Here is a 15870-nt window from a genome sequence, read left to right as displayed (position 1 = left end):
AGTGGTTCACTAATATTTAAAATTTTATTATTGATTCAATAGATACAGGTTTATAGATACTATCGATTCGATACTATCGAAAAGTTATTAGAGGAGACTGAGGCAAAATTCGCCAAAACGGATATTTTATTTTTTCACAAGTTATCAGTGAATCTGCATGATTTCTTTTTAGCACATTCTTATAGGAAATTTACCGCTCTACAACTTTGCCGAAGTTATTTTCCTCTATCTCAAAAGGAAATGCACTTTCCGAGTCATTTTCCAAAGGATGATTTTGTGGAAATTTTCAAAACAGGTGGGGCAAATTTTGTCAGACGTGGGGTATTTTTTGTCATTTTCTTTCGTTTTGTTACGGGATCTCATGAAATTGAGATATTTTGATAGAAAATTTATTCCTTTATAACTTTATGCAGACCAGTTTTTAATATCTAAACCAGAAATGTGTTTTTCAAATTATTTTCCAAAAGCTGTTTTCCTTGAACGTTTATTGAGGGTCATGAAGGCAATCTATGATAAAAAATTTGAAGCCTCGGTCTCTTTTTTTCTTGGAAGATATCGAATTTTAAAATTTTAGAATTGACAAATTTTGCCCCAGTTTCCCCTATTCCGTTTCTGAAATTATCTGGCAAACAAAAACCTTGCAATTCTTTAAAAAATAATCAAGAACAGTTACAGAAGTCATTTCGTTTATTTTCAAAATTGTGAAAAAATAGTGTCGTCGTTGCGGGTGACTTTGGCGTTTTTTCGAGATTTTTCAACTTTACCCTCTAAAAATGGATAGTTACAGTGAAAGGAGGGGGGTTAATGGGTAAAATTATTTGTATTCAGTTGTTGGTGAATGAATTTTGTGCCACTAGCATTAATTTTATAAAATCTTACTATGTTAAAAAAATCAAGAAAAAAGGCTTGTGCTTAGGATAAGGGTGACTTTGCACTTTTTAATAAATACTAGAAAATCAACAATTTCTGATAATAAACAACAATGAAGATCTTCACATCTAAGGGTAAAATGCACAAGATCTACAAGATGACGTGGTCGCCATCTTGATTTGACGCTTCTGTCAGCCATTTTGAATAACTGTCAAAACTTAAAACTTGTCCTATTTGTCTGAAATTTTAGTATGTTGTAGCTCATGTAAATACCTTTTCAAAATGCATCTTTGTTCCAACTTAGGTCGAGCAATTACCTAAATACAGAGGTTCAAAGTTTAAAAATTTTGAAATATTCATATTTTGGCGCTCTTTAGTTTCAAATTCTGAATTTTGAAACCTAAAGGAAATGCTTCAGATACTATTAAAATTGGTTGAGGCTTTTATTTTATATATTTTATATACTCTAACATAATTTTAAAAAAAATAAACGAAAAGTGCATTTATTTATTTATTTTTTTCATCTTTGCAAAAACAGTTCACCATATCCTCAAGTAATATGCTGTTATAAACAAAAACATTACCTTTCTTTTTGTTTGTTCGTTAGATCTCATTGCCTAACGATAGCGCTGCCGTTTTTTGTGATTGTTTCGATAAAAGAAGCTCCCCGTAGTTCTGTTTACATGAAAATGTCAAAATTTTGAACTTGGAGCCCCTGTATCCAGACAATCGCTTGATCTATTTCGTATTCCATATATGTTCTGAAAAGGCCTTGACATTAGCTAAAACATACTAAAATTTCAGCTCAATCGGATGAGACTTTTGTTTTGACAGTTCTTCAAAATGGCGGACAGAAACGTCAAATCAAAATGGCGACCATACCATCTTGTAGATCTCGGTCATTTTATCTTCAATTCCCAAAAAAAAATTGATAATTTTTAGCCAAATACTTCTATAATAACGCTTTAGAAAGACTATTATAAGTATGCAATTTTATAACATAAATCATGCGTTCTTAGGAAGATAATAGCGAAAAAAAGTATTTTAATAAAAATAATGAACAAAATCGAAGTAGATTATTCTAGTCAGATAAATTTAGAATAGATTTGGGCAATTTACTACTCTTAAATCGATTTTGGAATTGCACCTTCAGATAACTTTTTCACGGAGTCGTTTTTTGACAAAATACCTTTACTAGGATTTCATTGACTATTACTGAAACTACAAGAATTCTTTTGAGGATCATTGTACCTTACTTGGTACATAACATATCCCTAAATACTTTGACATGGTAGACCGGATCGGCGAAGACCATCAGTAAGTGCTAGAATTTATGAAAGTCTTACGGACAGCAGAGTGCAAAGTCACCACCCCCCGAGTGCAAAGTCACCCGCAATGACGGTATGCTAATCATGATCCTATGTGAGAGAATTTTAGAGAGAATCATTGTTTAGCTAAGGGAAGAATATGCTAAGTTTATAAAACGAAATGGAAACAAAAAATTACTATTGTCTTCAACTATAATTCCCTTCTGCATGAAATACAATTTAAAAAAAAATCAATAGTTTTAGTATCTTCCTTTTGTTTAAGGATTATAAAGTTTTTTTTTTTTTTAAACAGTCTCATTTGTGTCTAAAATTGATTTTCTAAATGAATTTATTCAATTAAATTCTAATAAATTAATGTTCTATTGTTCTGAATAATTGTTACTAAAGTCGTGAACAAAATAATATTAATATCTGTTAATTGAATTTCGCATTTGTATTCAACATTCACGTCATACTCGTGCCATAATTGCTACGGATTCATTCACACACTCAGGTATATTATCTATTAAAACCTTCAATTTCACTCATTTTAGTTATTGTGACGTACTGTGGAATTTTCAATCAGTCAAAATTGGATTTTAAAATAATTGTAAATGTTTTGGATTGATTTATATATAAGCCTTATTTTAAAGAGATAATTAAAACGGAATTGAATAATTTTCATAATAAAAGTTTTTTTTTGTATATTATTTTATCTTTACAAAACAATTATTATCATATTTAATTCTATAAGATATATAATTTCCATCGCATTATTGGTTGGAGTGTAAAACCAATCAAATACTTTAGCCAATCAAAGAGTACGATAAGAGTAATATATTTTATCGCATTAAATATTTAATTACTTGTGTATAAAGCATTATTTGAAAATTCTATTATCACATTCAGTATTAAAAGAAACTCATTAGGGTAAGTGTACCAAATTTCGGCATAGTTGCATATAAGCACCGAAGTCCTAAGTTTGAAATGCAATAATTTTAATACATATTGATATTTTTTGTTACTTCCTTTTCGGGAAGGTTGTGTGAAACCTTGAAAACTAGTTTATCATCTTTGTTTTCTTTAAATCACTTACTGAAATATTGAAAAATTAATAATAATATGGACATTGCTTTGGGTAGTATTCCGGCCACTTTGAGTGAAATACCGGCCACTTTTTTTCTGACCACCTTTTGTGACGCAACGGATAGAAAATTTCAAAACGTCAAATGGAACGAGTTTAATATTTAGTTTAATATGTTTATATGACCCATAAGCCCTGAGAGCTTCCGTGTAATTTGTCCTGAAGACCTGAAGAGTAGCATCTCAAATTTACGCGCAGATTCCCGTAGAAATTTGCCCAAATTTGCCCTTCCTGAACTCTTCCAAGGCCTTTTCCACATCATCTTTTTCATAGAAGCGATGTTTTTTTTCTCTGGACATTGTAGAATTCAGAAATTGAAAAAAAAACACACAAAATGAATAAGAAATTTAGCGAAACAAAAGATGTTGCCGGAATAGGCAACACTACCTCACCGGAGAGATGCTCACAAAGTATATACTTTTTTACGCGAAATACAGGATCCAGCTGGGAAATTTCATCCGAAATTTAAAGATTGATTCACTATTAACATAAACAGAAACAAACTTCGATAAAAACTAATCAATTTTCATGAAAAAACACCAAAGGAAAACCTTTTGCACTTTACCACAAATTGTAAGACTTCCACACTGAGTTTTTACAACGCAATTTAAATTCAAATTATACCTAAAATTTAATGGGCTTTGTGTTAATACATCCTAAAATGAATAAATATTTAAAAGCAAAATGAATTCATTGATTATTCGAAGATAACATACATAATTTTAATTAATTTATTTCCTTGGCCGAAATTACACTCAAAGTGGCCGAAATTAGAAGCTGGCCGAAATTTGGCACCGTTCCCCTAATAGCTTGAGTTTTATCAATTGCTGTTTTTTTGGCGTGGTATTGGGGCTTTGATTTTTCATCAGAAGGATGTCACTTAATTTAAATTTCTCTTTCTGTTGGCTTACGCGAAATTCTGAGAAGTATTTTTTAACTGAAATTAACGTGAAAATGATTGTAAACAATATGCCTTATCACCAAGTGTTTTTATCATTCTCAGGAGTGATTAAGTGTGTTTCTCATTATCGACTACATATAAGCAGGGCGCCTTTAATTGCTCGTATTCAAATATTGACTGAAATATTGGAATTTTTTGATTTTGTTTTGCTATTTTTCTTATTTTCTAGTTTTATAAATTATGAGAGATTATCTTTAGAGATCAAACGGTATGAGATATCGGTTTTCGAAGTTGTTTTTAAAATGGTGTCTTATGGACATTGCTATCTTTTTAATAAGAAAGGCAATGTTAGGCAGACTTAGAAATGATTTAAAAAAAAAAATCATTAAGAATTCATACATGAATTCGGGCATTCTGCAAATTTTCCACTCATGCACAATCACAGCTATTTCATGGAATTTGTCCATTTTATCAACAACACCGATGAGATTTTCATTAAATACTTTATCACCATTTTATCACTGTGATTGTTCTCTTTGTATATAGATTCCACTCGAGATTGTTCGCAGTGTGTTAAGAAATTACTGTCTACTAGTGGACTAAAGCACAAGCTCTGCAAACTCTGCCGTTCGCACAGTTGCAGTTCGAGCGTATGCAAAGAGAGTGGTTCTAAGGAGAAGCCTAAAAAACAAAATTGGAGTCTCAAGTTTAATTGTGCCAAAATGAAGAGTTCCAAGACAACACCAGCTGTTGCCACTGAAGAAAAGGTAAGACTGTAATACATAAAATTTTATTGCATAGTCGTCTCTGTGGATTGATTAAAGAAGTGATTTAATAAAATGTGGATCTCATGATGACAACAAAAAAAAAATAAGTGGAAGAAAACATCACTTTATTTGTCTTTTAATTGCCTCCAAGAATATGTTTATCTTGTAGTTCTTTTTTGCAGTGTTGCTATAAAAAGGTTTAATAGCTGCTGAGTCAATTAATTTGCTTTTTGCAGGGGAATGTGTGCACATGTCGAAAGGGTAAAGATGGTAATCCTCGTCCAGTGTCATCCCCACCCCAAATTAGTCCATCAGAAGCCATCCCTGCTGAATCTACCACCCGTCCAGCCTCTTCACCGGCTTCTGTGGCACCAGCCACCACGTCAAATGTCATCCTTTCCACGCAATCTGTTCAGGTTTTTCCTGGACAGCACACTGGTGCCACGGGCACGGGGACTCTGCTGTTGCCAGATACAGCTTTTCAACCACTACAGCCACCCACAACAACCACCACTACAACAGTATTGAGGTCCAATGGGCAGCTGATTCATAGGATTGAACATACGGCATTCTATGGGAGTTTGCCGAGTACTCCAGGTGCTGGAAATCTTTTGGTCTTTATGAATCAACCACAACTTTTAGACTTCTCCAGGTTAGTGTTACTATTTGATTTTTGATGGATTTTCTCTGAACTATTAAGGTCACTTTAAATAAGGATAATTCTAAAAGTGCACTAGTGAATCTTGGGTAATATCGCTGTCAAGTGTTATAATCTCCTTCATAATGTGTCTCGGCTAAAATGGAAAATCTAATAGATTTTTTTTTTCAAATTTAATTATAACAAAAAAAATTAAGTTATTTCGTTGCAAATATTTTTTTTCTTAATTGTTTGCTCAACTGATTTTAACAAGTAAAGACTTTAACAGCTGAAGTTTCATTCTTCAATAGTGTCTTGGATAAAAGTTAAATGGAAGTTTATTTGCACAAAAAATCGTTGATAATTAAAATTAAAGATGAATTGCAACTCAATTTTTGACTTTTTCACACAAGATGGGTAAAAGTTTTAATATATCACACTAAGAAGTTGATAAAAGGATCACTAAGTGATTTATAATACGGGCTTCAGATCTAAGGCTTAGCCATATGGCTTAACTTCTCTAATTTCTTATCAATCAAGATTTTTTGGAAAATTATCACTTAAGATTGGACAACATGGGCAAGTGATCCATTAAATTTTGAAAAACCAATATAATTGATTACTATTACTATTTTGAATTTGGAGACAATGGAGAACTGGGCTAAACCTTAGGTCTGAAGCCGGTTTAAGGGAAGTATATAATATTATTGAGCCTTGTGGTTTTGATTTTCCTAACGAAGTAAAATCAGATACATTTTCACACTGGGAATAATTCGTAATTCGAAAAGGAATATTTCGGCCACCATACGGACGAAATGATACAGTAGACTCCCTCAAATTCGGGCTATTGGAACCGAAATGTCACCCGAATTAGAGAGAAATTCGGGTGACAAATTTTTTGAAATGCAACGATTTTTTATTCATCTGCATACACATATTGAGTTCACATACTCATATTTATGGTAAATTTCATGAAATCCCCTTAATAATGCAAAAACACATCAGAACTAAAGGCGTCTACACATTGAGAGCAATTTTCGTCAAAAATTGCGTTTTTGACAGAAATTTGACGTTTCCGCCTACAAGGCTGCAGGGAATTTCCTTCAAAAAAGCAATTTTTGACAAAAATTGTTCCCAATGTGTAGAGGCCATAAGACAAGCCATGGCAAATTTGAGCATATTTTCTTCATTCGATAATCATAATCGAACTTGAAAAATGTCAACAAACTTTTTTCAAATTTAACTGCTGCCCGAATTAAAAAGTAGCCCGATCTTAAAAGAGCCGAATTAGCGAGAGCTTACTGTAAATAAAAATCTATTTTCTTTGGTTTTCGAAACCGATCTTCGAATTTTTTAAAGTCCAGCTGTGAATGAAGTAACTTTCGGTAATATTTTGAATATGAAGGTTTTTAAAAAAAAAAATTTGATGCTCGGAAAAGGAGATCAAACTTAATCTGCGTGAGACTTAATCTTACTATTTACAAAGCAACGATGCTCATTACTCCTGTCCCATTATTTAATCACACCAGTGAAATCTTTTTCTGCTGCTGCTCAGCTTTGAATCCGAGACCTCAGAGTCATAGAGCCGCTACTCTATCCACTGACCCACTTGAGGCTCCTCTCTTTTACCAAAAACTTATCAATAATTAATTAATTTTTTTTTTCAATAAATAAAGATTGCTCAAAATCGTTTCTATTGAAATTTTATCCAAACGTACTATTTTTTTGATACAGAGAGAGCACAATTTTGATGATCTGAGGAAAATGGCTATTTTTGCCGAGATGTTTTCCTGTTTTTATTGCTTTTACGTTAATCTTAGTAAGGCTAAAGGCCAAACAGTAAGAGATATCGACTTCCGGATTTAAGGGACCCTTATCGTTACGGAATCCAACATTTCCTAGTACAGTCTTTTACAGCTCGAACTCCGCAGAGAGAGGAGTGTTATGTTGTGGTCGTCGTCAAATCGAGTGGACTGTTGTATTTTTTTTTTGTACATTCTCTTTATTTTGTCGTCGTCTTACAGCCGGCGAGACACGGCCAATTCCCGAGTAGATCTAGTACAGCATACCTAATAAAACTTCAATCTTCTTCTGGATATCTGCTTAAATCGGTGGCAGCCAAAATCTCGAAAGCCAAAATCCCGAAAGCCAAAATCTCGAAAAGGCCAAAATGCTGAAAGCCAAAATCCCGAATTTTCAAAATCCTGAAAGGAATGAAATTATATGGAGGAAAATGTTTAGAATAATTTCCTAAGACACAGAAGATTTCTTTTTGTCTCCAGCAAGCGCGGGAACAATCGTGGGATTAGCTGTGATACTTTTAAGAATTCGGGATATTGGCTTTCGGGATTTTGGCGTTCGGGATTTTGACCGGGACCCGCTTAAATATCTATCAAATCCGTCTGTCTCTATTTAATCAACCTATCGCAAAGGAAAGAAATACCCTCTTAGATTCAATAGATAATACACTCTTAGAAAAGTTTAGACATGATTACTAATGTATAATAGTAGAATGGGATATTATTGCCATATTAATTTAAAATGATTACAAAAATCATAAAATATTTTTTTCATAACAATTTTATTAGTAATAAGAACGAAAGGCAATATTTAGGTAGATAAGTTATGGCAATTATTTCATATAGATTTCACAAAATATTACATGGTTGTGTTAATTAAATGAAATTGATAATTGCAACTAATATTAGTAACGAATTTCATTTAGTCATAACTACCAATATAAATACATGAGCCTATATTTTTATATAGCTCTGTCAACTTTTGCAAGAGTTACGCAGGGTTATTCAACTAATTCTGGTCAACTATTTCATTTAGTTACCCGAACTACATATGAAGTTGGGTCTATATTTACTATATTTTATAGTTCTAATAACTGCATATGAGCTTCTCCTAACTAATTTTTTCTAAGAGTGTATAATTTTACACCACTTTTACAACTTATGGCCTCTACACATTGGGAGCAATTTTTGTCAAAAATTGCTTTTTTGAAGGAAATTCCCTGCAGTGTTGTAGGTGGAAACGTCAAATTTCTGTCAAAAACGCAATTTTTGACGAAAATTGCTCCCAATGTGTAGACGCCTTTACTCGAGAAAATAACCTATAGTCGTCGTCGTCACGCGTGTCTCGCCATTAAAGTCACAAAACAAAAAGACAAAATGCCGGAAGGGCCTAAATTACAATGCCAGAAAATATTAATTCATAAAATTTTCGTCAGATGGAGTTCTGTTCACAACAATATATTTTCGATTTGCTACCACTTTTCTCAACAAATCTTCGACTTTCAGACGATTTTTGAGAAATATCGTCACGTTGTTTGTCCGTCTGTCCGTCCGGCTGTCACCAACTCTAGAGGCCAAACGGCAACAGATAGCGACTTGTGATCTTCGGTAGACCTCTCTATAAGTTGACCCAAAGATAGTTAAAATGCCCCTCATTTTCCCCCATCTCTCATTTCCCCTTCAAAACCACGTTTTTTAGGGATTGCTCGAAAACTCGTGCGATTTTTTTTTCATTTTTGGAAATGTTTTAAAGATGACCCAGTCGCTCATTTCGTCCTTATACGTAAATACCGTTCAATCATTCCTAATAACGGTTTTTCAAGGTCAACGGTTAAAAAGGCTCTAAAGAGCGTATTTCCCTTACGAATGGGGTCATGTTGGCTTGTTGGAAAGGTCTTGGAATTTCAATTGGTTCTGAACTACTCGCTGGCAAGTGGCCTTCAAAGTTGAAGCCACTTTCTCACATTCACATAAAGATTCGTATGGAAATTTTTACGCATTCGTGACCGTTACACGATATATGTCACAATTGAGGTGTGCCTTGTACACAGGACTCTGTGTCTCGTGAAGAGGGATAAATATTCTATATTTCCATTTAAAAAGTTTATCGGAACTCGAAGTATAAGCTCAGTTTGAAAGCAATTTATGAGTTGGCTTCAAACAACTCCATATAAAAAAAAAACCTTTTGCCAGAAGGTAGGTTCTGAAACGGCACTGAACCGGTTCATAACCGATAACTAATTTTTATTCGAAATTCAATTATATGACTGCTGAGGTGTATTTTGGGCAATATTTTGAGTCATTTGTAAATAAGTTAAAATTGTTTGTGAAAAGATAATGCACCGGTTTTGTACCGATACATAATTGTCGTCCAAATATCAATTCTATTACTCTTAAAACTATTTTGGAGGATCTTTTGAGGTATAGCGTCTAAGTCACAAGTTCTTTTCCCATAATAGTAAAATATGTCCATTATTCATATCCATTCTTGTAAATTTATTAACGTCACCAATTAATTGTTTTCATTTAATTGCTTTTAAACTAATTATTTCTAAAAGATAACTTTGTGTAATAAATAAAGTTAATAAAGTCCATTGTATCGATAGAGGAAAATTTTCAGTGTAATTTATAATTGATAATTTTTCTCTGAATTGTAATTTCATAAGACAGTAATTTCGTGCTAAAGAAGCTTCCTCTTCGATTTCCAAAGTCAAAAGCAATTTCTTTATTTGGAATTCTCAGAATCGATGGAACATTTTTTTTTATCATACATCCGTTAAACTTTTAAATGAGACTTTTTTCTGAGAAAAAAAAGAACCCTTCATAGTACAAGTTTTATCGATTTATATAGAAAGAAAGTAAACTTTTATTTATTTCTGGTGACACAATTTAATTGATTTATTGAATGTTTGAGGTAATTTCAGAGGAAGTTTCACTAATAAGATAACGCTAAGTTTTTTGTTTTGTGATTTGTATTTCGTAATTAGACTGCCTTTCTGTTGAAATGGTGTTAGATAGTCTCTTTCATAGTAAATTAAGTGTGTAAGTGAATAATGAAATTTTAAAAGAGTTTATATTAAAATTAATTGTTGAACGATAATAATTAATTTTAAATGGGATAATTTATGAAATTGGCATTAAAAATTAACGAGTTGAAACGAAAAAACACTTTGGAGACCTCCAAATTCTATATTTACTTAACATTCTGTCGTTTTCCACTTTATTAATCTTTCGTGGAATTCTTATTTCTGTGACATCACATGGACTTCCATCTAATCGAATGTCAATCACTTATTGAGAAAAAATAAAAATAGTCCCGGTGTCATTTTTTTTTAAGAACGTAATTCTGATAGAGTGTTCATATTGATAAAATAATTGACGCACTTTAATGATAGAGTAAGCAAAGCAATTTCTTATCAATTCATTTCTAAACACACCCCCCAATTTACAGTGAATTGTAAAATTTCTGGTTATTTTGAATGAATATTATTCCATTGACAAAATTAATTTCCAGTAAAACCTTTTATATTAGCCGGGGTGACTCATATAAGAAGAGTCAATTTGCAAATATTTGTTATTAGGTCAGTGGCTTTTATTGTAAATATGAAGTTATGTATAGTTCCAGTTTCCAGTTATTTGGAAATACGGCTTAAATTTTCATCGAAATGTTTAAAAGCTTTTATCAGTCTGCAAATCCTTCCTGGAAATTGAAATGCGCATAATTCGCAATTAAGTTAATTCAGTTTTCGATTTAGGTTTCTAATTAACAATGACAGGATGCTTCCATGGAATTTTCACTATCTTTCAGATTAATTATGATAATCACAAAAAATAAAAGTTCCCTTCTTTTTTTTTTTTGCTCGTGAGACATTTTTATAATAATCTCGCGTCTTAATTTTATGCGATCAATTTGTAGATAAAACATTTTCAGTGAATTTATTTTGTGTTGGACCAAAATAAATATAACTCTCAAGTATTGTTGATTACCCTTTGGGGCCCCAAGTTTTATGGAATGGCCAAACTCGTAACTTCAATGCTATGCCCTAGTTTCGAATTGATAATACAGTTGTCGTAACACTCATGGGGTAAATCACCATGTTAATGAGTTTGAATGTCACTTTTTAAGTATTTTATTATTTAAGAAACGTTTTAAAACCTATTTGAAAACCACCTCGTAAAACCACTTAAAAGTACCATAGAAGTTCAAATATTGAATTTCGGAGAAAGAGATCCGTTTAAAGGGTTATAACTTGTTGAAACTTGTTTGCATTTGTCCAGAATTCAAAGACCTTTCAATAACCATAAACTCATTAAAATCGTTTAATAAATACGCTATCCAGAGTATTTTTATTTTTTGATCTTGAAAAATCATTGGAAGAAACGTTTCAATTCTATTACTGTTATAGAATAAATATAAAGAAGTTAGAACAGTTTTCGAGACGAAAATACGGTTTTGAAGGAGTAAGAATAAATGAAATGAAAATAAAAGTAATTTTTAAATGAACCTTAGATCCAGGACATAGGTATGTCTATTTGAAACATAATGAGATGTCTCGAAGAACTAAATTTAAATGCACAGCTTTCGCCGCCCAACAATTCGGGGAGCATGGAAGAAGCATCCACACCACGGGAAGACGCTCCTGGGCGGTCTATAATGGACTTAGCAGACTCTTCCAATACGAGAATTGACATTGTAAAAATAATTACCTTGTAATACATCTCGATACGATTAATAATAATAATTTCTAATAAAGGTTTTTCAAGGTCAAAGGTTAAAAAGGCTCTAGAGAGCGTTTTTCTCATACGAATGGTATCATTGTTCGGATTTTTGGAAAGGTCTTGGAATTTCTGATAAAATTAAACCGATTCCAATCGATTATGAATCGGTAATAAACCGATTTATAACTCCTAAATAATTTTAACTTGAAATTCAATTACTATACTCTTGAGATGTATTATTAGATTCTTACAAGGGAGGTCATCGAGTCATCAAATTCTGATTGGCTTCATATTAAGAACATAGACGGGGATGGGCATCATAAGGATTGTGTCATACTCAAAAAGTGCTAATTTTTTTTTTCCTTTAAGAAAAGCGACCAGAATGATTGCATGCAAAACTGTATATGATAAAGAAAGTCCTAGAACCAGTAGATGCAGCAGTGGCGCAGCGGGCAAGCGGACGGTGTTTATAACGCAAAGGTCTCGAGTTCGATTCTTGCTTAGCGCCGTTTTATTTTTTATTTATTATTTTATTCCTATTATTTTTTTTAATCATATACATTTATTTATCGTTTTTTTTTTAATCACTGACCGTTTTTTTTTTATCATTAATATAGCAATATTTGTTTTGCACTGTAATATAATTGTTTAACTAAAGTAGCGTTTTACGCGTTTGCTGATTTTAATCTTTTTTTAAAGGAATAGAAATTAAGAATTCATCCTCATATCGATACCTGAGAATAAGAAAAAAACAACTCGATTTTTTGCGAAATTCGTTTTTTTCGCTTTTCGGGTACTCCTTGACACCCTCCACTTCCCCTGTGAATATTATACTGGAAAATAAATTATTCCCAAAGTTGTAGTGCGTTTTCCAAAAAAGCAAAATCTCACTCATTTTTCAATTCAGTCAGGATAAGAGCCGCATAACTCGACCGTGTGACGTCATCATTTTGCTTGTCAAAAGTATCCCGGCTGATTTCACGACAATGGATAAACTATTATTTGGCTGCAAATATGTATAGTCTTCAAATTGGTAATAACTAGTTAATAACTAATATAGTTAATAAATCTTCTAAAAAATTAAAAAAAATGGATCAAAAACTAAAAAGTGGAAATTGAATACGAAATAGATGTAAAATGCTATTATTATCTATTATTATGCTATTATTTATCAAATATTACAAACATCTTGATATTTTTTTAAGTTCTCGAATATTGTAAAGTGTTGCAAAAACTGGATAAAAGCGATAAAATGCTAATTTATTATGCAGCAAACTTCTCCTTGGCGCGAGAGCTAATAACCTGTTAACTTTAAACTGTTAACTGTAAAATTGGTTTGAAATAATAACAAGAAATATGTAAAAAATGAAAATAAAAAAAAAATAGTATAAGACCTATTGTTGGTATGGTTACCCGTCCTGGGAATCCTACTTCGCTGAAACACTTCCTCTTAGTTCGATAATTATATCTTTTTATTAATCAATTTTCACATGAAAGTCTTCTACATGTTCTTTCGGATAATTAGCCGCCATTCCACACTTCACTTCTTCTTCTTCTTCCTCTTCCAGTTCCCCATCCTAGACACACACCAAATGATCGACATCTCCCCTCACTACAGTTCCCACAGGGGGAATTCTGTGTGGAATTGTCACGCGTGAGTTAGAAACCCATCAATGCTAATCGAACTTTCTTCTTCTCTTTATTTAACGGGACGTCATCCATTGAATGGTTTCCCGTACCAATCAAACTTTTGTTCTCATAATCACATGTGTTCGAAAATGCAATTTATTGATTTTTTAATGAAATCTCTCTTCAATTCAATGATTTTTCCTTGATTTGTTTAATAAAAATAATTGTCATTTAAATTGCCAGTAACCTGAAATGTGTAACTGGACTAGACTTGTAATGGTATAGTAAAGAAAAATAAGATGAAAATGCATTTTATGAGTTGTTCTTCTTTCCCGAATTTCTGTTGGAATTTCACAAAAAAAGATCTAAAATTCACAAATTACAAATGAGAATTTAAAAATTGTACAGACGAATATTAGTTGTATAATCCTTACCAAATTGCTAGAAAAAGAAAATTCAATGGAAATTGGCTTTTTGTTACGATAATCTGTGATAAATCATTTTGGCATTTTCTGCCAATTTTCAGAAAATTTATACAAAAACCACAAGAAAATAGGAAAATATATTGTTGCGGATTTGACCGGAGACCACGACGGCAGGGAGGAATAACAAAGGCCAGAGTTAAACTCAACAACACTTTATTTACTTCACTACTTCACGTGAAATAACACGGGAATCTCGTGCAGCCACAAAGCGCACAGAGGAGGGAATTCGCGCTCTAGAGTGGAGAACCAATTGCGCAAGCAGGATAGCTGCAGCAATCTTCTCGCTTACTCGAGCGCGGATGATATACCCAAACTCAAACTTAACCATGAAAGCACATATACTCGACTTACTTCGCTGCGAGTATGTGTTGCTCACATGAATTATAGGGGTAACTGCTAAATTCAGTAATGCACGGCACTCAACCCCTAAAGAGCGCCGTGCAGCATCCCCTAGGCAGGGCATGCCTCAAAGCAGGTTCGCAACAATATATTAAAAAATTAATTTATAAGTCCTATAACTGCTGTGGAAGTCTTGTGAATTGAAAAACTATTAAAAATTTGATTTTTTGTTAAGAATATCTGAACTAGCATAGTATGCCAACTTGGTAATCTACGTGATTTTTTGTCTCGGGTTTTAAAATTGCACTATTGCGTGGATGTCTCTTAAAAAATGGCTACTGATTTCGTTGGCATCATACAAACCCAGCAACGAAAGAGTTCCCTGTTCGACTTGTCGCGACGGTGGCGGCCTCCCAAATGTTCAGAAAGTGGTGGCCATCCAAGAGAACTATTGCTTCAACCGCGTTCGCTTTTTCCCAGCCCGTAAGCATTTACATTGGACCGAACCCTGTTCCGAACGCGTTTGCTGAACGATGTTCAAACAGGGAACTTTCGTTGCTGGGAAGCGAGCGCTTTACGCCAAGAACAAAATGGACGACGAGCGCCTCTCACGCTTTTCATGCGTACTTCGCTTTCCTGTCGGCAGTACATCGAGAAAACCCTTTAAAGTGCGATAATCGAAATATCGATTTAATCGAATTTTCTATGAGGATAATGTGTTTATAGGTATAGTTTATGCCTAATGGGAAATTGTCAATGAATCTGTCACAGTGATTAAAAACACGTGGTGGTTCAGAGCAATGGCCGCGATGGATTAGTATACATAGATAGTGATGCGTATGGGGAATGATATCGAAACAATTTTGACAAGCAATGCGTGACCAGCCGGGTCTTTTGGCAGCGTGGGAAAACTCGAGTTGTTTGGGTCTTATCCTGAGTTTTTGATATGACAGCTGAGGAAAAATATGTTACAACTCGGAAAATATTGTAATAGTTATTAAAATACACATTATTTTGTGAAAATTTTATGGAATTAAGATAGCTATTATAGAATCCTTTCGTTTGATGTACAATATTAGAAAAGTGAAGTTAAATTAATTGATTTATTAGCAAATGCAAATCTCAGCTTTAAATCGCTCTCCTGTAAAGTTGGCCATTCGCGAGTTGTTCTTTTCTTATTCTCAGGTATCGATATGGTCTTATTTGTCCTAGATATACATAGCTATTAAATATTAAAACAGAGATATCCTAGATATAATAGATATTAAATATT

The 15870-nt window shown here is 32.9% G+C and overlaps 1 protein-coding gene across 2 annotated transcripts in view; it reads left to right on the top strand.

The window, feature by feature from the left end:
- The window catches only part of LOC129802643 (uncharacterized), a 78570-nt gene that overhangs the window by 51627 nt on the left and 11073 nt on the right, over positions 1-15870 (top strand). For both annotated transcript variants that reach the window (XM_055848618.1, XM_055848619.1), the window contains 2 exons: positions 4769-4989; positions 5226-5641. In XM_055848618.1, the coding sequence (XP_055704593.1) occupies positions 4769-4989; positions 5226-5641 (637 nt within the window). The remainder of the gene's footprint in view (positions 1-4768; positions 4990-5225; positions 5642-15870) is intronic.

This window comes from Phlebotomus papatasi, chromosome 2 (genome assembly GCF_024763615.1).
Source record: "Phlebotomus papatasi isolate M1 chromosome 2, Ppap_2.1, whole genome shotgun sequence".
Taxonomy (NCBI): domain Eukaryota; kingdom Metazoa; phylum Arthropoda; class Insecta; order Diptera; family Psychodidae; genus Phlebotomus; species Phlebotomus papatasi.
Note: the sequence above shows the minus strand (reverse complement) of the source record. Positions and strands in the feature narration are given on the sequence as shown.